This window comes from Herpailurus yagouaroundi, unplaced genomic scaffold (assembly GCF_014898765.1).
Source record: "Herpailurus yagouaroundi ecotype Mexico unplaced genomic scaffold, PumYag 166, whole genome shotgun sequence".
Taxonomy (NCBI): domain Eukaryota; kingdom Metazoa; phylum Chordata; class Mammalia; order Carnivora; family Felidae; genus Herpailurus; species Herpailurus yagouaroundi.
In genome coordinates, this window is record NW_024412407.1 from 1112220 (window position 1) to 1135545 (window position 23326).

Below are 23326 nucleotides of genomic sequence, written 5' to 3' on the forward strand. Positions count from 1 at the left end.
AGAGACTGAGTCTGGAATACCTCAGTCTGGGCCTGGGAGTGGGCAGAGAAACCACGTCTGTGGTAGGGGACGAAAGGAGGTGCCCCAGTCTGGGTCTTTCTGGGGGGGGGGGGAGCCGGAGGCTAGGGTGCCCGTTCACCAGCTTTCCTCTTGGTCTTCCTCCAGCATCAACCTTAGCTTCTGCCTCAATGCTTCTGGAAAACATGTTCCTGACTCCATTGGTGAGAGAGACTGTCTGAATCTCTTAGGCCTTGGGAAAGGGGGTGGGGAGGAGGGGGAGGGGAACTTGGCACCTCCCTTCTCTCTGAATAGGTTAGGAGGGAAAGACAGATTCTCCTGAACATATGTTCCTGGCTGCAGGCTTCACAGTAGAACTCCAGTTGGACTGGCAGAAGCAGAAGGGGGGAGTACGGCGGGCACTGTTCCTGGCCTCCAGACAGGCGACCCTGACCCAGACCCTACTCATCCAGAACGGGGCACGGGAGGACTGCAGAGAGATGAAGATCTACCTCAGGGTATGGCCCAAGGGCAGAGAACAGACTGGCCTGGGGAGGGCGTCACAGAGAACTGGGGCCCCTCTTGGAAAAAAAAAAGAGAGAGAGAGAGAGAGATTAGGAGAGTCCAGTGAGAGGCTTAGGACTTTGGGGGCAAGGAAGGGGGCCCTTCTGTCAGAGGAACTGGGAAGCAGGCTGTCAGGGCCTCAGAAACAAAGCGGATGGTCAAGTTTGGGCGCCTGGATTCTTGAGGGCCCTGCATGGGCCAAGAGACATGTGAGAGGCTGAGGAGCAGGGCCACCAAGTCCCCAATGCCCCCTGACACAGCAAACCCTCTTCCCCACCCCCAGAACGAGTCAGAATTCCGAGACAAGCTCTCCCCGATTCATATCGCCCTTAACTTCTCCCTGGACCCCCAAGCCCCTGTGGACAGCCATGGCCTCCGGCCAGTCTTACATTACCAGAGCAAGAGCCGCATCGAGGACAAGGTGAGGAGATGGGGGAGGGATGAGACCCGGGAGGAGAGAGGCCTGGGCACCTGGGGGCAGTGCCCTGGAGCGGGGAGCCTTCAGCCCAGGAGGAGGTCTAAAGTCCACCTCTCAAGGCTAACCTGCTCCCCAGGCTCAGATCTTGCTGGACTGTGGAGAAGACAATATCTGTGTGCCAGACCTACAGCTGGAAGTGTTTGGGTAAGTGAAGGCCAACAGCAAGCTGGGGGATTCCAAGATGCCAAGGTCGCATAGCAGAACATGTGGCGTTTGGAAGCACTTGGCACCTGAAAAGGTAGAATAGGGACATACTAGCAAGCTGTGTGACCTTAGGAAGTCACTCAACTTCTTTGAGCTTCAGCTTCTTCATCTGTATAGTGGGAATAATAGCATCCGTTTCTCTGCCTTTTTGGAAGGACTAAATGAAATAATCTACATAAAACATCTGGCCTACTTCTGGCCATAGAGTTGGAACGCAGTAAATGGTATCTGTTATTATTATTATTTTATTATTGTTAAGGTTCATTGTCCTGATTTGGGGATTAACTTCCCAGTGTCCTTTACCCGGTGTTCCCCCTCCAGGGAGCAGAACCACGTGTACCTGGGTGACAAGAACTCCCTGAACCTAACTTTCCACGCCCAGAACGTGGGTGAGGGCGGCGCCTATGAGGCCGAGCTTCGGGTCACAGCCCCTCCAGAGGCTGAGTACTCAGGACTCGTCAGAAACCCAGGGGTGAGAGGGGATTCTGAGGCAGGGTTTGGGAGGAGACCCCGTCAGAGGGGCACCAAAGCTTTACCTATACCCACCCCACCTCCAGAACTTCTCCAGCCTGAGCTGTGACTACTTTGCCGTGAACCAGAGCCGCCTGCTGGTGTGTGACCTGGGAAACCCCATGAAGGCAGGAGCCAGTGTAAGTCTGGCACAGGAGTGAGGATCTGAGAAGACAGTGACCAGCCTTTCCAGAGCACAGCTGTGGAATAGGGAAGGGGGCTGGAACTGGGGTGAGGCAAATGCCCAGTCTGACAGGCTCCTTTGTCCTCCCTCCTTGTCCCGCAGATCTGGGGGGGGGCTGCGGTTCACAGTCCCTCATCTCCGGGACACAAAGAAAACCATCCAGTTTGACTTCCAGATTCTCAGGTAGGGAACCAGTGGGGCCGGTGGGGCGGGGCCTGGTGCAGGGGGCGGGGCCTGGTGCAGGGGGCATTCTCCTTAGCTGGGCTCCAGCACTGCCTCAGTCTCTCCTCCATCCCACAGCAAGAATCTCAACAACTCCCAAAGCGAAGTGGTTTCCTTCAGGCTCTCAGTGGAGGCTCAGGCCCAGGTCTCCCTTAACGGGTAAATTCCCCGGGGCAAAAATGGGGCCTTTCTGGGAGGAGAGATACTTCTAGGAAAGGGTGCATATGGGATCCCTTCCACTGTCCTCTAAACCACGCTCCCCTTTAGTGTCTCCAAACCCGAGGCAGTGCTATTCCCAGTGAGCGACTGGCATCCCCGAGACCAGCCTCAGGAGGAGGGAGATGTGGGTCCTGCTGTCCACCACGTCTATGAGGTGAGGGACGGTCAAGGCCGGGGCGGGGAGGCACTGGGCTGGTTCCCGGCAGGCTGCTGGGAGTGGAGGGGTGGGACCAGAATGAATGACAGGGAAAGGGGAGCCACTCACTGTAAGTGACTGATGGCTGGGACTAGAGAGAGGGACTGAAAAGAAGAGAGGAGGGAGGGGGAGGGATAGGCGAAGGCCTGGACAGGGTCCTTGTGAGGGAAAGCCAGAGGAGAGACCAGCCAGTTAAGTGACTTGGAAGGGAAGGATGGATCCATCTCCAAGAGTGTTGGCTGGAGAGGATTTTGTCTCTACCTGTTGATCTCCTCCTTCACTTCCGAGGTGGGAGACATGCAGGAGGGGAAGGCGGGCCGTAGTGACCCAGGGTCTCAATAGGGCAGAAACCTTCCCTTCCTTCTCAGGATGATTGTGTTCTCCTCTCCTCAGCTCATCAACTTGGGCCCCAGCTCCATTAGCCGGGGTGTGCTGGAACTCAGCTGTCCCCAGGCTCTGGAAGGTCAGCAACTTCTCTACATGACCAGGGTTACAGGACTTGGTAACTGCACCACCAGTCACCCCCCCAACTCACAGGGCCTGGAGGTGAGAGGCCTGGAGACTGGCATGGGGAGAGGGACCAAGGCTGAGGGGGGTTGAAGAAGGTCCCTGGAGGCCTGGAAGAACCAGGATGTGCCTGAAGCTTAGGACTGAGGTCACTGAACAAGGGGCAGAAGGACCACAGACACCTCAAGGCTGTGGGAGGGAAAAAGACCATTTTATACACAGTCTAGAATAGCCTTCCCTTCCTTCCGGCCCTGGCATACCTCTAGGGCCCATCTGTCCCACCTTCTCTGGGAAGGCCCCTTCAGACCTGTTTCCCTGGGCCCTAATGCCTGGTTTAAAGTTTGTTTACCCATTGGCAACATTTAATTAAATGAGTGTCTACACTGAACACTGTTATAGGCTCAGGAAATATCTCACCGAACAAAACTAACAAGGCCCCCACTCTCATGGAGCTTACATTTTAGTAGAAGGTAATAGACAATTAAAATTAAATAAATAAATAAATAAATAAATAAATAAATAAATAAATGAAATGAAATGAAAAAGGGAGGGGCGCCTGGGTGGCTCAGTCAGTTGAGCACCCGACTTCAGCTCAGGCCATGATATCAGGGTTCATGAGTTCAAGCCTCGCATCGGGCTCTCTATGCCCCCCACCCCCGTCTCTCTGCCCCTCCACAGCTAACACTCTCTCTCTCTCAAAAATGAGTAAACATTTTAAAAAATTACATTTACATTATATTACATCACATTAAAAAGGGAAAGATTAACAGGTACTGAAAAGTAATCGACATGCAATGTTAACATGGAAAGGCCAGGGGACCAGAGTCTTTTAATGAAGTCATCAGGGAAAATCTCTTGAGAAGGTAACAGTTGAACTGAGGCCTCAAAGACAAGGATGAACCTGCTTGTGAAGACTCAGGAAAGAGCATTCCAAGCAGAGAACAGCCAGTTCAAAGGCCCTGAGGCAGGGATGGGAACCTAACTATTTACTTACACATCTTGTAAACTCCAAGGACCAAGTTTAGTTCGTGTCTGTATTTCAACACCGAGCTTGCTGCCTTGCCATAGGAGATGGTCACTGGATGGATGAAAAGAACAGGTTGAAAAAAAACATAGGTGGAAGCTGCTCTGGAACCCAGGTGCTGGCTGACTTCAACACTGTGATGGGGCAAGAGTGGTCCCTAATGGTCTCTTTCTTCTTCCAGTTGGATCCTGAGGGTTCCCAGCACCACCTGCTACAGAGACGGGAAGCTCCAGGCCGGAGCCCTTCCTCCTCAGGACCTCAGATCTTGGTAAGTCACACTGGGACTTGGGTTCTCAGAGCCACCAGAAGGGCAGAACTCCACATTCAAGCCTCTCCTTTCTTCCCAGAAATGCCCCGAGGCAGAGTGTTTTAGGCTGCGTTGTGAGCTCGGGCCACTGCACCGGCAAGAGAGCCGAAGTCTGCAACTGCATTTTCGAGTGTGGGCCAAGACCTTCCTGCAAGTGAGGGAGCCTTACCTCAGCCCTGACCCTTGACCTTCAGAGCCTCCTGATCTTCCCCTCCCTTTCCCTAGTGCTTAAGCCAACTCCTTTGGTGAATGGGATCCAGGCACTCCCACTCCCATCCCTCACCCTCCTTTAGACTGGGCTGTGTGTCCTTTGTGCCACCTGGTGGCCACACTGGGAGTGACAGCTTCCCTCTCCGGGCCCGTTCAGAGGAGGGAGAACTGGAGAGAGACCAGCATGCAGAGAATGATAAAAACAACAGAGATGGAAGATGAATCCATAGTGGAGAGGCAAGCAGATGTAGGAATAGTAAAGAGCAGTTATTTACTGAGCAAACGCTGTGGGCCAGGCAGTGTCCTGGCTGTTTAACCCCATCAATGATTCAAAAAACTTTAAAATATATATGTATTTTTTTTAATGTTTATTTATTTTTGAGAGTGAGACAGAGAAAGAGACAGAGCATGAGCGGGGGAGGAGCAGAGAGAGAGGGAGACACAGCATCCAAAACAGGCTCCAAGCTCTGAGCTGTCAGCACAGAGCCCAAAGCAGGGCTCAAACCCACAAACCGTGAGATCATGACCTGAGCCAAAGCCAGACCCTCAACCGACTGAGCCACCCAGGCGCCCCTCAAAAAACCTTTTTATTGAACATGCCATCATCTAATTATACATTATTTAGTTACACCTATTTAATTACACGTCTGTTATCTCATATAAGGAATACAGATATTCAGGAGAGAATGGGTCCAAAATAGGAAAGATCACAACCTGAGCCAGATCATGGGGAAGCCCCTGTGTCCTCTAGATCCTAAGGGGGGCTTCCCCGAACACCTTGTCCCCACCCACAGCGGGAGCACCAGCCGTTCAGCCTGCAGTGTGAAGCCGTGTATGAAGCCCTGAAGATGCCTTACCGAATCCTGCCTCAGCAGCTTCCCCGAAAGGAACTTCAGGTGAACCTGGGCCAGAGGTCTGGGCCAAGGACACCAGGGCTTGGAGTACTGGGCCTGGCACTAGAACAGGGACATAGGTGGGGGCCGGCCTCGTTATTGTAAAAGATGTTTATTGAGCGTTACTAGGTGCCAGAGCCTGGGCTGGATCCTGGAGATACAACGATTAGCAAGATGGACAGAGTATCTTCACTCCTGGAGGTCACGGTCGAGTGGGCAATGAGAACACAGTGTGACAAGTGCCAGGATATTTAAGGGAACACATCACGGGGACAGTGAAACGCAGTCTTGCAGGGTCAGGAAAGGCTTCCTGGAGGAAGTGATGTTTCAGCCGAGACCTGAAGAATAAACAGGAACTACCAAGCTAATTAGTCAGGAAAGGTATATTCTCTGGGGAGGGGGAGTCAGCAGGGGTGAAGACCCAAAAGTAAGAGACAATGACGCACCTTTGAGGAATTTATAACGTCCAGAATTGTGTTAGTCCAACATGGGAGGTGAGAGGTGGGTCTTGGTCTGATGGCAAGTGGCAGCCAAGCGTAGGGTGGGGAGAACTAAGGACTTTTCAGTGACCTCTCCTGACTTGCTCCCTAGGTGGCCACGGCGGTGCAGTGGACCAAGGCAGAAGGCAGCCACGGTGTCCCACTGTGGATCATTATCCTAGCCATCCTCATTGGCCTCCTGCTCCTAGGTCTGCTCATCTACATCCTCTACAAGGTCAGCCACATCCTACCCGTGACTTGGCCGCCCTCTCGTCAAGTTCTGCCCTTAACCCAACGTAGTCCCAAGCATCTATCTCCAGACCGGTTCTCCAGCCACGTGCCCCTACCTCTGCCCTGGCCACAGGCATGCCATCCTGAGCCTGCCTGTCGGATCCTTCCCTTCTAAACCCCTAGCTCAGAAAGAGTCTCTTGACCCAAGCTGCTAAGCTTGCCTAGACTTAAAAAAGCAATGTTACTCCCAAGTGGCAAATATGTGGCATTTGTGGTATCACTTCCTACAAAAATTAATGGCAGCCATCACCACTTGACTATACCCTAGAAGTGGCCTCAGAATCCTTCTCAAGAGGCAGCTACTATTAAGCAGTCAGACTTGGATCTTGAATTCAAAACTATTCGCCAACCCTGGCCTAACTGGGGGCAATTTCACAGCACAGCACTGATGAACGAACCCCGTATACCAAAAGCACTCCCAGCATTAGCCCTCCTGGCCCATTGGACCTACTGGAGAGATAGTCTTTTTTTTTTTTCTTAATGTTTACTTATTTATTTATTTTGAGAAAGAGAGAGGGAGAGTGTGCACACGTGCAGGGGGGAGGGGCAGAGAGAAGAGAGAGAATCCCAAGCCGTACACACTGTCAGCATGGAACCCAGTGCGGGGCTCGAACTCACAAACTGTGAGATCATGACCTGAGCCAAAATCAAGAGTCGGACACTTGGGGTACCTGGGTGGCTCGGTCGTTAAGCATCCAACTTCGGCTCACGTCGTGATCTCACAGTTCATGAGTTCCAGTCCCACATCGGGTGAGCTCAAGCCCCCGTGAGCCCTGCTTCTCTCTTTCTTTGCCCCTTGCTCACTTGTGACCTCTCTCTCTCTCTCTCAAACTAAAAAAAAAAAAGTTGGACACTTAACTGACTGAGCCACCCAGGCACCCCTGGAGAGGGAGTCTTAACAGCCAAGAATTTAGGCCACTTTCCCAAGATGGGGAGATTAGAAGATTAGAATGATCTTCATTTCTGCTTAGGATAAGATCTGGGGAGAAATGGAAGCCAGAATATCTAAACTCTCCCTTCTTCCCCCCTCTCATTAGCTCGGATTCTTCAAACGCTCCCTCCCATACGGCACTGCCATGGAAAAAGCTCAACTCAAGCCACCAGCCACCTCTGATGCCTGACTCCTCCCAGTCCCAGACTCCCAAGCCTCAAGGCCCAGTCCCCCCACCCTCAGTCTACTGACAGGGAGGGGGCTGGGCGCTTCCTGAAGGTGCTGAGGGCCAGGGAGAAGCTCCTCTCCCCAGCCCAGAGACATACTTGAAGGGCCAGAGCCGGGAGGTGAGGAGCTGGGGATCCCCTCCCCCCATGCACTGTGAAGGACCCTCGTTTACACATGCCCTCCTCATGGAGAGGGGAACTCAGATCCAGGGATAGAGGCCCCAGCCTCCCTGCAGCCTTTGCATTTTGGAGAGAGTTTCCTGAAAACAGCTTGGAACCAGACCTGGGGAATCCAGTCCCAGTTATCTGGGCCAGATGTGCCACCAGGACTTACTGTCCAGCTCCAGCCTGCAAAGATCTATTCTCAGCCTTGCCAGAGATCCACAGGAAGCCCCCCAGCTAAGAACCTGGAACCTGGGGAGTGAGACCTGGAAGCTCTGGACAGCCCCCACCCTGGTGGGCCGACAAGGAAACACTAACCGTGGATGGTGCCCCAGGCCCAGCTCAGGACAGATCCCAAACGAGGATCGATGCTGGCTCAGAACCAGCTCCAAGGGGACTCAGAACTTTAATGGGGCCAGATCGAACCTGGGGCCTGGGGTTGATCTGGGACTCAGACTCAGACATTGGTAACCTAACCAAGCCGATCCAGGACTACATTTGAGCCTGTTCCAGACCTGGGCCTGGAGGCCCAATCCACCTCTGACTCAGAAGAAGTCAGGAATTGCCCAGGACCCTGAAGGGGCCATGATGGCAACAGATCTGGAACCTCAGCCTGGCCAGACGCAGGCCCTCCCAGTCCCCCAGAAAAAGGGGAGCCCACTGTCCTGGGCCTGCAGGATTTGGGTTCTGCCCACCAGCTGCACTGACGCTGCCCCTTCTCTCCCTGCCCAACCCCCCCTCACCTCAGCTCCGGACATCCGGGACTTATTTAAACTCTGTTGCAAGTGCAATAAACCCGGCCCGGTGCCCCCACTGACCAGAGCCGGAATTTGTGTCCTACCCCACTCTTTCCAAGCCCATCCTGGAACCAGATGGCTCAGTGGATAGGAAATGTCTGTTTTTCACAGCTTCTTTCCACTGGGAGCCAGGAGTATGACCCCCAGGAACTATAGAACTACTTTTTGGGTTCCCTTCTCTCAGGTGAAAGAGATGATGTGATGGTGGAAGGGGTGAATGGAGGACTTGACTCCTCTGCCCGTCACCCAGCTCCACCAGGTCTGGTTCCCAGCGCCTCCCGGAGAGAAGGGAAAGAATTCCTTCTTTTTGGGTTTGAGCATTAGGGAAGAGTGCAAAGGGGGAGGTCCAAGTTGAAGGTGGAGGACGATGGTCCAGAATGCTCACCTGGGCTTCCCTAAATCACAATAACGAGATGGCTTGAGAGAAAAAGCCACAAAACTAAATCAGAAGAAAGCCAGTTAGGTTTTTATTCTGTTTTGTTTTGCTATCACTGCTTATTGTATACTGGTAGGTAGAGAGGGTGTTAAATAGTTTGCATACCTTATCTCATTTCGTTTCTCTATCCACAATCCTGTGAAGTGGGTACAATTAACCCCATTTACATGAGGGAAAATTGAGGTCCAGAGAGGTTATATAACTTTCCCAAGGTCACCCAGTGAGGGCGAGAGCATAGTCGAATTTAGCCTTGTCTGACTGTGAAAGCCCTCATTCTTAACCAACATGGTTTAGGTCTTTGAAGAGAAATCAAAGTAAGGGAGCCCCTCGGGGTCCTCTGTCTTTTCAAGGCCTGTCCTAATGTGCCACAAGAGGAAGGAGAGGGGTGAAGAAATTCTAATGGATTGTCGGAGGCAGATGTCCATGTCATGCTAGACCAGACTTCAGCCACCAGAGGGCAGCATAGCCACAAATTTGTGGGAATTTGGGGGGTGGAGAGTGCGTGAAGTCCATCTCGTTCTCTTTCCCCATCGCCGGGGCTATTCTTTTTAACTTAGGCTCCTGCCTAGCAGTACCTACGTCACCTTAAAAATATCTCTCCTGGGAGACCAAGGCTGCTGCACACTCCAATCCGTGACTTCTTGATAATTCTGTACCCTAGAACTTCTTCCCAGAACCCATAAATGAAGAGGGACTGATAAGGAGGAAGAGACCTAGTGAGGCCAAGAGCTACCCAGTATTTCCAAGGATTGCAGCTGAAGCATAACAAGACACTGGGAATTCTCAAGGAAGGAAACCTCATACTCCCCTTCTTGGCGGAGGGCTGGGATTGGCATCCTCCAAATTCCAGGGGGCAGATCTGAGATTTCTTACACCATCAGCAGGAGGAAACGAGGAGGGGAAGTGCACTGTGACCACTCAGCTGGGTCATGGGTGTGTCTGTGTAGTGCCTGTACCTTTGAGTCTCAGAGAGTGACAAGGTCTCTCGTGAGGGTGCACAACATAAGGAAGGAATTCCTTGGGCTCAGAAATGCCGCAGTTGTAATCTAGCACCAGGCTTTCTGTCCCTGAACTGTAATTCTCAGGCTCTGGTCTGTTTCCCTTCCAAAGCTCCCAGCCCTTCCAGAGAATGTCTGCCTCTCATCCTGAGACTTGAGTGATCCAGAGGGACATGAGGGTAGGGGGCTAGGAGGCCTGAGCCCTATCCTTATCTGTTTGTGTGTCGATGGAAAGGAGGCCCTGGAAAAGGAACAGCAGCTGGGGGTACAGGGAGGGGGAGGGGACTCAGGAGAGGCAGCTGGCAGGCGGGAAGCTGATCTGGGGGTCTCAAGTTTCTTGACATCAATTAGAGCAACCGGCCTGGGCTCATTAGTAGCCCGGGGTGCAGGGCTCATCAATAATGAATTCACCCCACACACTGCCCCCACCCCCAGCTGCCTGCAAGGTCACCCCGCCCTCCAGCCAGCTGCCTCACCTTGGTAAGCTAAGCAACCCCTCTTCTGAGAGGTCTCTTCTGTGACCTCCCTAACTCAGAGTCCCTGGAGACAGCGTGGGATGGTGGACAAATCAGAGGGCAAAGGGGTCTGTATCACCAATCAACCACACCTGATGCTGACTCTGTTTTTTTCTGAGCTCACCAAGGAGGAGAAAGAATGGGAAGAGAAAAGGAAAGGTGTGAGGGGTGGGGTGGGGGGAGGCTAGGTAACAGGGCCTGGGGAGAAGCAGCCTTTGTGACACTAGAGTTGAACAACATGGTGGCAGGTTGGAGCTGGAGTAACAAGACCTCCTCTGATTGGCTCAGAGACCCTACATTCTCCCCCAAGGCCACAGTTGGGCAGCAAGGCCACCGTCCCCTGAAATCTCTGGGCCTCTGGATCAGAACAAGACCAAGGCATTGGAATCCCCAGCATTCTCTTGCCCTTGAGCTGGAACATCTTTCTGTCAAACCAGATCAGTGGGGTAAAGGCAAGAGACTGCTGAAGCTCAGAATCAGGAATCTGAAGTTCTTGTACCTTAATTAGCCATCTAGTCCCAACTTCCCTGCTGAACTCAGGAATGCCAGTCCCCAGTCCCCTTCCCTGACTGTTCCAAGACTCCAGTCTCAACACCCTTCTACCAACCTCTTCCTCCCTGCCTCCACCCTCCTTATATCCCAAGCGTTCTACTTCCCAGTTACACCTCCTTTCCCTCTGGCGCGGGGGGCTGGCCTGAAGCTGGCCGTGTGGCATTCTGGGAAGTCCTCCTGCCGCCCTCCCTCTAGGGGCAGGTACAGACAGGTCCAGGCTGTGGCAGCTGCATCTTCTCCAGACACTTCACAGACTCCCAGACTCCAGCCTCATGCTGGGGTCCCAGTTGCCCACCTCTAATCGAGTCCCCTGTTGGTCCTTAAAATACATCCAGTGTCCTGTACCCCCCCCCCCGACACTCCCCAGCCCATACATTCGTCCCTATTCTCCATCCTCCCCTCCACCTCACCACACACACTAGTCCTCTACAATCCACACTCACCTTGGTGAATGCCCTGGGTTCAGACCCTGATGCCTGATGGGTGCTCCCATCCCCACCCCAATTCAAGTCCTCTCTACAGGGTTGAGTCTCAATTCTGGATCCTCTATCATCTTCTGATTGCCCTAATAAATCATCTCGGTGGCAAGCTTCTTTTTCCACCTCTTTGCATTGATTGCAACTCTCTTCATGCAGACCTTCCCTGAGGACCTAGGCATTTGAACCCCAGCCAGAGATCAACCTGGGACCCATCTTCAGCCCCACATTTCATCCCTGAAACCCAGCCCCCAGGCATCCTGCTCCAAAGTCAAAGAAACAAAGGACCTTAACATTCTCTGCACTCCCCCCACCCCGACCCTGCCCAGCCTGTCACTCCGGAGAGGACCCAGGTGTCACACCCATCCCAGGCTCCATCCCTCCCCAGAGGACTGAGGCATCCCCCACCCTATATCAGCCCACGACCAGACTTCCTGCCCTCAGACTCAGCCCTTCCCAGGAACCCAGGCATCTTAGTTCCCAGCTTCCTCCGTCACCTCACACCGTCTTGTAGATGTCTTGTTCCCCCGGCCCTGGCTGCAGCGACACGGTAAATCCAGGAGACCCAGGGGCAGCCAGTAGGAGAGGAAGGGGCGAGGAACCGTCAAGACGCCCCCTCATGGAGCCCAGGGTGCCCGGGTTCCCCCTCCTCCCGTCTTCACCTGCTGCGGGCTCCGCCCCCGCTCCGCCTGGGCCGGCCTCTGCTCCTCCCCCGACTCCTCCCCCTGTACCCCCAGCCCGGCCAGAACGGCCCCCGGGACAGAGCGACGCGGAACCCCGGGCGCCTGGGTCCCCAGCATGATCCTCGGTGAGTGGGCTCTGCGGCTCTGGGCTCCGGGCTCCTGGGTCCCTCTCAGTAGGTCACCCCCCCAACCTCCCGGCACCGCGGTGACTGCGGCCGCCCGTCAGCGACCGGCTCCCCCTCCCCCTTCATCTGGCTCCACATCTGGGGGTCCCCTCTTCCCCTCTTCCCCACGCTGCCGTCTCCCCGGGTAATTTAGGGAGTGGTGAAGGAGAGAGCAGAGCCGAGTGAGACCCCCGCCCCATAATGAGGATATTGCGTATTCATGAGGCTCATGAATATTATATGACGGTCTACGAGAGGCTGGGGGAGAGGGCTGGTCCTGGCCTAGTGGAGTTGAGGGAAAGGTTCTAACCCGTCCCCGCACACACTCTCCCTCCCCCACCCTTAGCTCAGACACTCCGACATCCTTCTGGGCCCAGGATAAGAGGGAAAGGAGGAAGTGGGGGGCGGGCGGGGAGAAGATGGTGGGTGTAGCTTCGAGGTGTGTGTGGTGGGAGGTGGGAACCTGAGGGCTGGAGATAAGGGGGTTGGGTAGAAGCAGGGGTGGGAAACTGTCCTTCCCGGGGCCCCTGCGGCTCGGATCCTGTCTCCGCAGCCATCCTGCCCCAACACGCCGGGACCTGCCCCGCTCTCTCCTTGCTCTGGCTGCCTGGGCCCTTCCTTCCCAGCTTCCTTCTTCTTCCTTCTTCCCCCACCCCCACCCCTGCCTTGGGCCAGGGGCGCCAGGAGACAAGGGGCAATGGAGAGAGTAAGGATGGGGGAGGGGAGCCCCCGCGGGACTCTGACAACCCTTCAGCCACAGCCACCCCATCCTCATGACCTACATCGCCAGGGAGCCCCTGGGTGGGGGAGGAGAGGGACTAGCTGTGCGTCTGGACTCCTCCTCAGCTCCAGGGGCTCCAGGCCCCTGCCTCCACAATAGTAGGCTGGCCTGCTGTGTCCTCTGACCTCTGACCTCTGCCCTGGTTGGGCCGGTTCCTGGGTCCTGTTTATGATGGGAGATGCCCCCCCACAACCGGGCCCAGACACCTGTGGTCTCCCTGCCTCCCAATGGAGGGCTTGCCCGGCCTTTGCTGGGTCCCTCTGCAGTTTGCTCTTTGGCTTCCCTTCTTTCGTCTGATCCCTGTTAACTTCCCACTAGTGGTCTTTCTCCCCTTCTGCCCTCCTTCCTCTCTCTCTTTCTCTCCTCCTCCTGTACCTCCTCACTCCTTCACCATGTTACGTCTGCCCGCTCCACCTAACACTCCACTATACCTATTCAGTGAATGAGGGAACAGAGGCGTGAATGACTGGTGCCTGCCTCCTTCCCATGAGTATCTCCAGCAAAGAAGAGACTCCCCACCCAACTATGAAGACTATCCCCAGCCTAAAGTGACCCTCACCATCACATCTGGGACTCAGGTCCCCAAAGCACAGGCCCCACATTCTTCCAATGTGTGCAATCCCTGCATGTTGGCCCCACCCTGGACGCAGGCTCCACCCTGGGCACGGGCCCCAGAGGGAGCATCGTGCTTTTCCGGAATAAACCAGTGTGAGCCACACTTGCCCTGGTCAGTGGGCTCTAAAGACGACCTCCGAGACCTGCTCAAGCCTGACCAAGACCCCACCACAGGAAAAATGCCTGGGTCTGCCAACTGGACCCCCACCACATCTGCCCGATGTGGGACAGGACACTGTAGTTAACTCCCTCCTTGTGCCCACCTACAGAGGGGCGGGAAGCCTGCTGGCCCACACGCATGTTAGCCCTCTGTGAGGAAAGGAGAGAGGGAGGAAACTGCCAGCCAGGGCTCAGGCCTTGCCCACCCCCCTCCCCCCACCCACCCACCCCGGGCCATGCCATTGTAGGCTCTCAGCTTCCAAATACTGAGGCCCATTGAGTCCATGTACGTGGTGGCCCTGACCAGCAGGTGGGGCCCGGCCTACCTGCTTAAGATCTAGACTGTGGGCCCAGGTTTAAGCAGATGGTGGTTCTGGGCTCCGTTCCTTGTTCTGGGCCTTTCTTACTGTCCTCTCCAACTGGGTCCCATGGGGAGAGGGGGCATCCAAGAAGGCCCTGTCCTGTCAGGTTGGGAAGATTTCCCAGGGATCTTCCCTCTCTTCCCTTCCTGGCCACCTCCTCCCTTTAGGCCCCGCCCCCGCCTACATCCACCCTGGGGTTATTAAGGATGATGTTTTAAGTAGTTGTTCATAATCATCCCCTTGTTCCTTTAATCTTTGACTTCAAAGCCTTTCCAGCCCTCAACCTGCCTCCTGTCCAGATGAGGGAAGTCAAGGCAGAAAGGAACAGAAACATGGGATTTGGTCAAGAACCCAGGACGCAGGAATTCAAGGCTCTCCCCTCATTCCCCAGTTTCAGGCACTGCTGGGGAGGGAGAAGAGGCCAAAAGGCCTGAAGAGAAAAAGAGATGGATTAGAGATGAGATCCCGGTCCAGTCTCCAATCCAGTTCCTCCCTTGGCTCCAGAGTCTAATTCCCCCATCTTAACCCAGTGCTGATCCAGGCTTTTCACCACCTGGGGTTAGGGCCCTAATACAACTTGCAACCCTAACGCCAACCATATATCTCGTCTCACTCTCATCCTGGCCCAACCTCCAAGACCAGCACTAACCCACAGCCCTAACACCTCTCCTGGCCCCTGTTCTTACCAGACAGGACCCCTCCCTGAGCTAGCTCAAGGCAGACACTCCCCTTCTCTACTACAAGGGCTCGAGGCCCCAGACCTGACCTAAGACAGCCAAGGGGCTGAGACTCTGACCTGGCCAAAATTTCTGGGAAAGGGAGGAAGAAAAAGACCAGATTTCAGCGGGATGGAAGGAGTTGGATGTGGCTTGGTTGTGGCTCGGTGTGAGTGGGATCAAAGGGCCTAGGGCTAGGTAGGACCTAGAAAGAGACAGATGGACATCCACCCAAGGGTCTGAGAGTTCATCCCCTCTAAAGTGCATTGGGAACTGTCTTTAATAAAGCATTTGGCAATTCCCCCACAGAGCTGGGTGGGGCTGTATCTGCTGGAGGTAATTACTCTAATGAGCTTCCCTCTGGAGTGGCCTGCCCCAGCCAGGCCCCAGCTCCTCCCTGCCCTGCCTGACTTGTGTGCCATGCAAGAACACGTGCATGCATGTGTACACACACACACACACACACACGCACGCACGCACTCCAGTTCGATATCCTACCCCCCCAAACCTGCCCGAAGACCTCACCTAGTCAGATGTCAGAAGCCCTGGATTTCCTGCTTCCCCAGACCTTACTATGTACCTGCCTTTCCCTCCAATACCCCATCCCTAGTCTACCTACAAAAGTGTAGTGCTTGAAAACCCTGTCTCTGGGGCCAGACAGACAGGTTCACATCCCTCACTAGCTGTGTGACCTTGGTCAAGTAATTCCCCCTCTCAAAGCTGATTGTCCTCATTGATAAGATGAGGACTCATTCATTTAACAAACATTTATTTAGCTCCCTTTGTGGCATGCCAGCAATTTACATAGATTCAATCCTCTCAACAACTCCTTGAGGCAGTACTATTGTTCTCATTTGCCAAATGAGCTAGTTCCCCAGCTTCTGAGCAGTGGAGACAACCTCAGGGAGACGGTGTATGTCCAGTGACTGGCACGTAAAGAGCCTTCAAAAAGTGGCAACTATTATGGAGCGCCCGGGTGGCTCAGTCGGGTAAGCGTCCGACTTTGGCTCAGGTCATAATCTCGCGGTTCATGGGCTCTGTGCTGACAGCTCAGAGCCTGGAACCTGCTTCGAATTCTGTGTCTCCCCCTCTCTCCGCCCCTCCCCCGCTCACACTCTGTCTCTCTCTGTCTCTCAAAAATAAACGTTAAAAAAACAAGTGGCAACTATTAGTATTGTCAGAAAAAGGGAGAGGGGACTGAGGCTTGGGCTTACCTGAAACGAGAGAGCTCTGCTTCTGCCCACTCGGCCCGTGAGCTGCCATCTGCCCCTCTCCTCGTCTCATAGCTCAGTAGACCCAAAAATGGGGAGACACACGAATGTCCAGTTACCCACCTTGCTTCCTTGCCTCACTCCATCCTCCCTCCCCCTTCCTCCCCACCCTTTTCCCTCCTGGGTTCTTGTCCTGGAGGAGAGGAGTTGCTGGCCATAGGGCACTGAATCACTGCTGTTTGTTTTCCTCCAACCCCAGGAAGGTGCAGGGACCTTCCTCTCCTTGAACAAGATGGAAGTCTGTGCTGGGACCTCCATCCCTTCTGAGTGACACTAGAGTCCTCGGGGGTTATGTAGCAGTGAAAGAATTTGCAGCAGATCTTGATTTAGCTCCCAGCTCTGATACTTACAGGCTATGTGACATGAGCCAAAGTTTTTAACTCCTCTGAGCCTCAGTTTCCTCGCACGTCAAGTGGGAAAAATAGTATCAGCTACCCCCATAGAATCATAGCTGCCTCAGAGATTAAATGTGATAATACTCAGAACTCATTACCTGGCACATAGCGGCTCCACAATACGTATTTTCTTCTATTCCCTTTTCCAGAACTCATCTGTCTCTTCTGAGATGGGGGCCTGAGGGAATGGGGGCTTAAGAGAATCTAGAGCTGGGAAAAGGGTCAAGGAGCTGGGCTGCTCTGGGGCAGGGCAAGTGCCAGCCCCAAACCAGCTGCTAGGGGTGGGTGCTGGGTGCCGGGGACTCTGGGAGCGCTCAGGTTTCTCTCACCATTCCTGATGCTGCCCGGGGCTCGTTAAGGCTGCCCTGGTCTGGTGTGCCAGGCTTGGGGTGGAGGGGGGGTGTTGTGCAGGGGGGGAGGAGCCCTGAGGGGACAGACCAGGAAGGGGAGGTGGTCAAACTGCCCCTCAGACCATCTGTCCCTCTCTTCTCGCTCCCTTCCTTGCTCTCTGCTCTCTGTCAGTCTTTCCACCCTGGGGTCTAGCCCTGTGTCCAGCTTTTCTGCAGTCTCTTTTTTTCTCTCTCATTTCACTGTCTTCCATCTCTCCATTGTTCACTATTCTTTTCTCTCTCAGTATCTCTGTCCCTTTTCTCAATCACTTACTCCGGCTTCTGTCATTTTTTCCCCATTCTCTCTCACTCACTTTTGTCTGTCTCTTCTCTCTCTCTCTCTCTCTCTCTCTCTCTCTGCTCTCCCCCTACCCCATCTTAACTCTGAGATGGCAGAGGAGGGAATGGACACAGGGTGTACAGACCTCCAGCTGCCCAAGAGCCAAAGCCAAGCATCCTGCCCTTTCCTTCAAACCCTTAGCCCTCTAGAGCCCAAGCTTGACCTCAGGGACCCTGGCCACCCACCCTGGCAGAAGAGCCAGACCCCTCCAGACCTTTCTGGACCAGCTCCCTGCCCCCAGCTGTGCCTGAGCCCTCCCCACCCCCTCCCTCTCGCCTCCGATTCCCTAATCCCTGCTCCCCCGCCCTCCCCTCTGCCCCACTTTTCCAGGACTCTGATTGGCTGATTCTACTGACTGGACTTGGGGGGGAGGGGGCTGGCAAGGGAGGGGGCAGGGGGCAGAACCAAGGGAAGGGGACGCTGTCAGGCCCAGGCCCCTGGGGGGCCGGGGCCAGGCCACTGCCTGGGGGCAGCAGGCACCAGAAACTGAAGGTATGCAAAGGGGCAGTCTCTGTGGAGGGAGCAGGGAAGGATCCTGGGGTAGCCTCTGCCCCAGTAAGGTCAAGGGAGGACGGGGCCAAACTTGCAGCCTCCTGGCTTTGCCTTTGTTCCTGGGAACCCCTGTTGCTGGCAGGGGGTTGTTAGAGCAGGGAAGGGCAGCCAGGATTCCCTGACTGGTGGACAGCGAGGTCACAGGAGGGAGCTGGGCTGGCGGAAGCCCAGAGGGGTCCTCAGGGCCTTTGGCCTCCTCCCACTGGAGCCTGGCAAGGTTCCTCCCATGGCTCTGAGGGGAGGAGAAAAAGTTTCAGGGGAGGGTGGGTAGTGGAGTGGCTGGCCTGGACTTTCATTTCCCCTTGGGGTCAGACCCAGGCATTCCCCTTCCAGAGGCCCGGGTGGCGGTTCCTCCTGCGGTGCTGGAGCTGAACACTCTCAGGGAGACAAGGGGGTTTGGGGGGAGACAGGAAGGTTGGGAGAAGGGGCTCTGAGAATGGGCCCAGGCAGTCCACCTCCCAGGGCAAACGCCACTCACTTATCACCTACCCCCAGAGATGTCAACAATTAACTAAGAACGGCCAGGACAGATCACAGTTCTTTGGGCAGCCAGAGAGACTCAGCGGCCCTCTTCCAAATCGAGACCTCAACATTCCCCTCTGGGCAGTGGGAGGAATCACCCACCTGACCCTGTCCCCCCTGGGGTGAGACCTCGCCTTTGGGATTCCTTGGGGAAAAACAAAACCAGAAGAAGGGAGTGGCCAGAGCCGTGGGGCTCCCTGAGTCCTGCTGATCCAGCAGAGAAGGTCTGTCCTCTTCCTGGGTTTGTAAAATGCCTAAAGGTCTTGGGGGAGGGAGGCTGGAGAAGGGGGAAGTGAAAACCACCCAGAAGGGAAGGGCTGGTCTGCACTCTCCCCTGGGCCCACAGGGCACCGTGCTCCATTGCTCCGGAGCTAGCAAGCAGGGGAAGTGTGTGTGCGCATGGGGGTCACACTTCTGAGTGTGGGGGCCCCAGCCGGGGAGTGGGACAGACAGGTTTGGGTGGGGCTCCCAAGCTTCAATCTTCCTGCCCCACGTAATGTTTTCTCTGCCCTTCAGGCAGCCTGAGCCGGGCAGGGCCCCTCCCTCTGCTTCGGCAGCCCCCCATCATGCAGCCCCCACTGGACCTCAAGCAGATCCTGCCCTTCCCACTGGAGCCAGCCCCCACCCTGGGCCTCTTCGGCAACTACAACACTGTGAGTAGCAGCCTGCCTGCCCACCTTACCCTCCTGAGACCCCAGCTCCTCCCTTCACTCTGACTCACCCCTCCCTGCTTCTCCTATCTACTTCCTTATCTTTCCTTAGGACCCCATCTCCCCGGACTTCTAGTCTCTAGTCAGTTACGAGCGTTGTTGGCTATCTGGTATACTATTAGCAACAATAACAATAATAGCTCCTATTTGTTGAGCCAGACCCTGTGCTACATGTTTTATATATGAATCATCTCACTGAGTCCACCATCTAGAGAAGCAGTGAGACCCAGATGGGTGATAGTGACTGCAGGGAGGTGGGAGGGGTGACAGGTGCCGAATCCAGAAGGAAGGGATAAGCAGGGTCACAAGCCTGCCTGTTTGTAAATTCTAGCTCTCTGGAACCCACAGTTGGGTGGGGAGGATCAGTGGGGTAGGGCTTAGAGGCCTGGCAAAGTTGTCTAGATTTAATACAGTATGAAATAGGGAGCCATTATCCATTGTTAAGCAGCAAAATGACTTTGTCAGAGCAGTGTTTGAGGAAGGTGATTGGGACAGCTGGATGAAAGGGAGCAGAGGCTGGAGGAGGCTGTCCCACCAAGGTGGGCCTGAAAGGCCTGGAAGGGAGCCTGGAAGGCCACACCGGGCCAGTGGTAGTGGCAGTGTGAGTATATAGGAAGGGGGAAAGGCAAGGGGTTTGTTTCCAAGGAAATATTCCTAGGCCATGGTGACCAACTGATATTTGGGGGTAGGGGAGAAGAGAGAGGATGAGTCAAGGCCGACTCCAAGATTCAAACATCTGTGGCTAGGAGGGAGAAGTCACCTCGACAGAGGCAGGGGTTTAGAGGAAGAAGCTGGTCTGGGGTGAAGCTGTGAAGCTCACTTTAGGACATGGCGAGTTGGTGAACCAGTGGGACATTGAGCCAAAAACGTCCAGCAGGCAGTTGGAATTTGGGTCCTAGAAAGTGGGCTAGAGCTAAAGGTTCAGGGGAAGTCGGCTTCAGTCCACGCAAATAACCCACCATCAAACCATATTCAGCTGCAAACGTGTACTGAGTATCAACCATGCAGCAGGCACTGCCATAGATGTTTCTATACCTGATCTCATTTCGTCTTCACCTCAACCCAACAAAGTAGACGTTGTTATTCCTGTTTCGCTCGGGAGGGATTAGTAACTTATCTACGTTGACATAGTATGTGCCTAAGGTATGATTTGAACCCGTGGCATCTGACTCCAAATGGAGTTCTCTTTATACCACAGCTGCTTCCTCCAAACTCCTCCCAAAGAATCCAAACCAACATCTGCACTACACTCTGGAGTTTACAAAGTATCCTTCATATCTTAGTCTTTATAGCAACCCTATAGGGTAGCTATTGTTTAATCCATTTTACAGATGAGAAAATGGAGTACTGACTATAAGCAAGGCACTGTTTTAGATAAAATAGAGACGTGAGGGTAAACACAATACGGTTCAATTTTAAGAGTTTGTGGGTTTTGTTTTTTGTTTTTTTTTTAATGTTTACTTTTGAGAGAGAGAGAGAGAGAGAGAGAGCACAAGCAGAGGAGGGGCAGAGACAGAGGGGAATAGAGGATCCCAAGTGGGCTCCGTGCTCACAGCTGGAGAGCCCGATGCGGGGCTCAAATTCACGAACCTGCGAGATCATGAGCTGAGCTGAAACCAAGAATCCGATGCTTAACCGACTGAGCCCCCCGGGCACTGCTGCTGATACGGTCCAGTCTGGAAGGAGCTTCTATTCAGGGGAGAAATATAGAAATGTATGCAGCAATCTAGAACGCAAAACAGAGGCAGAGTTATAAATATTGTGACAGAGAAACCAATGACGGTTCAAGTGAACAAAAAAAATTTTTGAGCACCTACTATGTGCTGGGCACTGTACCAGGTGTCGGGGACACAGGACTCAGCCTGTGCTCCTGGGGAGCTCATGTTTAGTAGGAAAGATAACAAGTTAACAGTTACCCTGTAGGGTGAAAAGAGCTGCGTCAGAGGCATTTAGCTTGTATGGGAGTCCAAAGGGGTGTCAGGAAAGACTTGCTGAATGAGGTGGTGCCTAAGGGACCAACCAGAGCTGAGCAGGAAAAGGAGAACAGAGGAAAAAGGGATTCAGCCCGGAGCAGGTGACATAGGATTTGGGCTTTGAAGAATTATTAGTAGGATTTTAAAAGGGGCCTTAGAGAACATTCCAGACTGAAGCAAATAGCATGAATAAGAGCTAGAAAAGAGCACTTGAGGGGGTCCAATTGATTCAGTTCGACTGGAGCAGGAGGTGCTGGGAATACTTCCCCCATCTACACACCTCATTGACGCTTTGCCCTTCGGTCTCTCATCATTTCCCCCATTTTATAGATGAGGAAACACAGACCTAGAGAGGTTAAGTGACTTGCCCAAGGTCACAAAGCCAGGCAATTCGCGTGGGTAGTTCAGGGTTTCTCACTCCCCCAGGGTTCATGGCTCGACTGCCTCTAGTGAGGACTAGCTATTTAAAGCCATGAGCCCTGCTAAGCTCGGAGAGTGCGGCAGGGTGTTGAGCAGCACCAGCTCTGGCATCTGACTGGCAGGATTTGAACTGACATTCCGAGAGCACTGGCTGTGTGACCTTAGGCAAATGGCTTCACTACTCTAAACCCGAATTTTACCAGATAGTAATAGTACCGACTCACAAGGCTGTTGCGAGAATTGTATTACATAATCAGAATAGCTAGCACAAAGTGGATGTCTGGTGCTGGCGGCTATGATTATTATTATGTCATTGCTATTATTTTTATTTAAGAGAGGACCAGAGAGAGAAAGGCCAAGACTCAGCCTTTTGGAATAAGCAGAATTAGGTAGTAGGAATAGGAGGAGGCTCCAGCAAAGGATGTGGGGGAGCCACTGGAGGGGGGTAGGGATGCAGCCTGGTGCCTGTAGAGTTGGAGAAGCCAAGGGAGAGAGTGTGGCGGGCTGCATCAATAGTGTCAAATTCTGCAGGGGAGTGAGGACTGCAGAAAAGCTGCAGACAGACCTTTGGCAGTACTGTGCAGCAGTTAAGTACATGGCTTTGGAGTCAGGCTGCCCAGGTTTAAATTCAAATCCCAGTTCAGCCACTTACTAGCTTATGACCTTGGGCAAATTATTTAACCTCTCTAAACCTCAGTTCCCTCGTCTATAAAATGAAGATAATAATAGTACTTATTCTGAATAGTGGTTGTGAAGATTAAATTAGATAATCCATGTGAAGAGCTCAGTACAGAGGCTGGCACATTCCAAGGGCTCAGTCAACATTAGGTGGTGGTGGTGGTGGTGGTGGTGGTATTATTCATGGCTAATGGATTCTGGACTAATACAATACCTCCAGATCTCTCTCCTCCTGGGGCAGTTCCTACCCCTTAGACCCTTCCCTGTATTATGCTTTCCTCTGCCCTTGGACGTCTCTCATTGTCTCCCAAAGACAGCCTCTCTCTACAGTCAGTCCGCTGCTTCACTCATCTCTCTGTCCTAGACGGAATGGGAGAGGGTGAGAACCAGAGATGATAGAGCGGGAATCCTAAGACCTATTCGGAGAGGATGAGGAGGTGTCTGGGGGAGGGAGCGGCTCTGCCCTCCTGCCCCTGAGCCCCCAGTGCTGCTCCTACTTGACCGCCAGAGGGCAGCAAGTGCACGAAACATAAGCTCTTTGGGACCCTAGCTGTCCAGCAGGTGGCGGGCGAGGGGAGGAGATAGGAAGAAGAGGTTAGGGACGTTGTCCCCAGTATGAGGTCGCTTCTGCTCTGGGCGCCTCCCAGCTCCACCTTTCAGAGGAATCACTGAGAGAGCAGTGCCTGACACCTAGGTACCTGGGCTCCATTTCCCATCCCTAGTAAGGGAAGTGACATGTAAAAAGGGCACAGGGGCCGTGTGCAGAGGGAACACGAGTCTGGGGGCTCGGAAAAGGGGTTGTCAACAAGGGAGCGAGGGCCAGGGTGGAAGGGATGGAAGAAAGGAGAAATGTCCGAGCTAGAGAAATAGAGCCGTCCATTAGGGTTGGTGGGGACAAGGAACCCAGCAAGGATCCTCAGTGGAGGAAGCCGAGGTCACCTGGTCAATGCCCGATCGCCGGACCGAGCAGCCCCTCACCAGGACAAGGTCTACCACCCTGGAACGAGTATCCGGATACGGACACCCTCTCCTCCCCTCTTTTCACCCTAGCCCCCCTTCCTCCTGCTCAGGCTCCCTAGCCCCGCCCCCGTCCGCGGCCCGCCCTCGGCCCCGCCTCCGGGGCGGGCTCCGGTCCCGGCCGGCACCGCCTCCCCTTCTCGGGCCGGCCCGGCCGCACAGCCCCGAGCCACCCGGGCAACGAGCGCCGCGTCCCCGGC

General features: G+C 54.2%; 2 protein-coding genes and 1 long non-coding RNA gene across 3 annotated transcripts in view; 2 read left to right on the forward strand and 1 right to left on the reverse strand.

Moving 5' to 3' along the window:
- Positions 1-8445, forward strand: part of ITGA5 (integrin subunit alpha 5) — a 22819-nt gene extending 14374 nt beyond the window's left edge. The window contains exons 16-30 of the mRNA XM_040487891.1: positions 166-221; positions 361-515; positions 845-982; positions 1116-1183; positions 1565-1715; positions 1801-1910; positions 2040-2120; positions 2238-2318; positions 2427-2532; positions 2968-3120; positions 4287-4373; positions 4453-4566; positions 5417-5518; positions 6107-6229; positions 7323-8445. Of these exons, the coding sequence (XP_040343825.1) occupies positions 166-221; positions 361-515; positions 845-982; positions 1116-1183; positions 1565-1715; positions 1801-1910; positions 2040-2120; positions 2238-2318; positions 2427-2532; positions 2968-3120; positions 4287-4373; positions 4453-4566; positions 5417-5518; positions 6107-6229; positions 7323-7406 (1609 nt within the window). The 3' untranslated portion in view covers positions 7407-8445. The remainder of the gene's footprint in view (positions 1-165; positions 222-360; positions 516-844; positions 983-1115; positions 1184-1564; positions 1716-1800; positions 1911-2039; positions 2121-2237; positions 2319-2426; positions 2533-2967; positions 3121-4286; positions 4374-4452; positions 4567-5416; positions 5519-6106; positions 6230-7322) is intronic.
- On the reverse strand, positions 1158-17416 carry LOC121038442 (uncharacterized). Its single transcript, XR_005794349.1, has 4 exons — positions 16624-17416; positions 16074-16145; positions 4076-4159; positions 1158-1269 (listed from the first exon to the last, which is right to left on the reverse strand). It is a non-coding gene; the product is annotated as an uncharacterized LOC121038442 (long non-coding RNA).
- ZNF385A (zinc finger protein 385A) overlaps positions 12059-23326 on the forward strand; it is a 24321-nt gene continuing 13053 nt past the window's right edge. The window contains exons 1-2 of the mRNA XM_040487892.1: positions 12059-12187; positions 18845-18981. Of these exons, the coding sequence (XP_040343826.1) occupies positions 12178-12187; positions 18845-18981 (147 nt within the window). The 5' untranslated portion in view covers positions 12059-12177. The remainder of the gene's footprint in view (positions 12188-18844; positions 18982-23326) is intronic.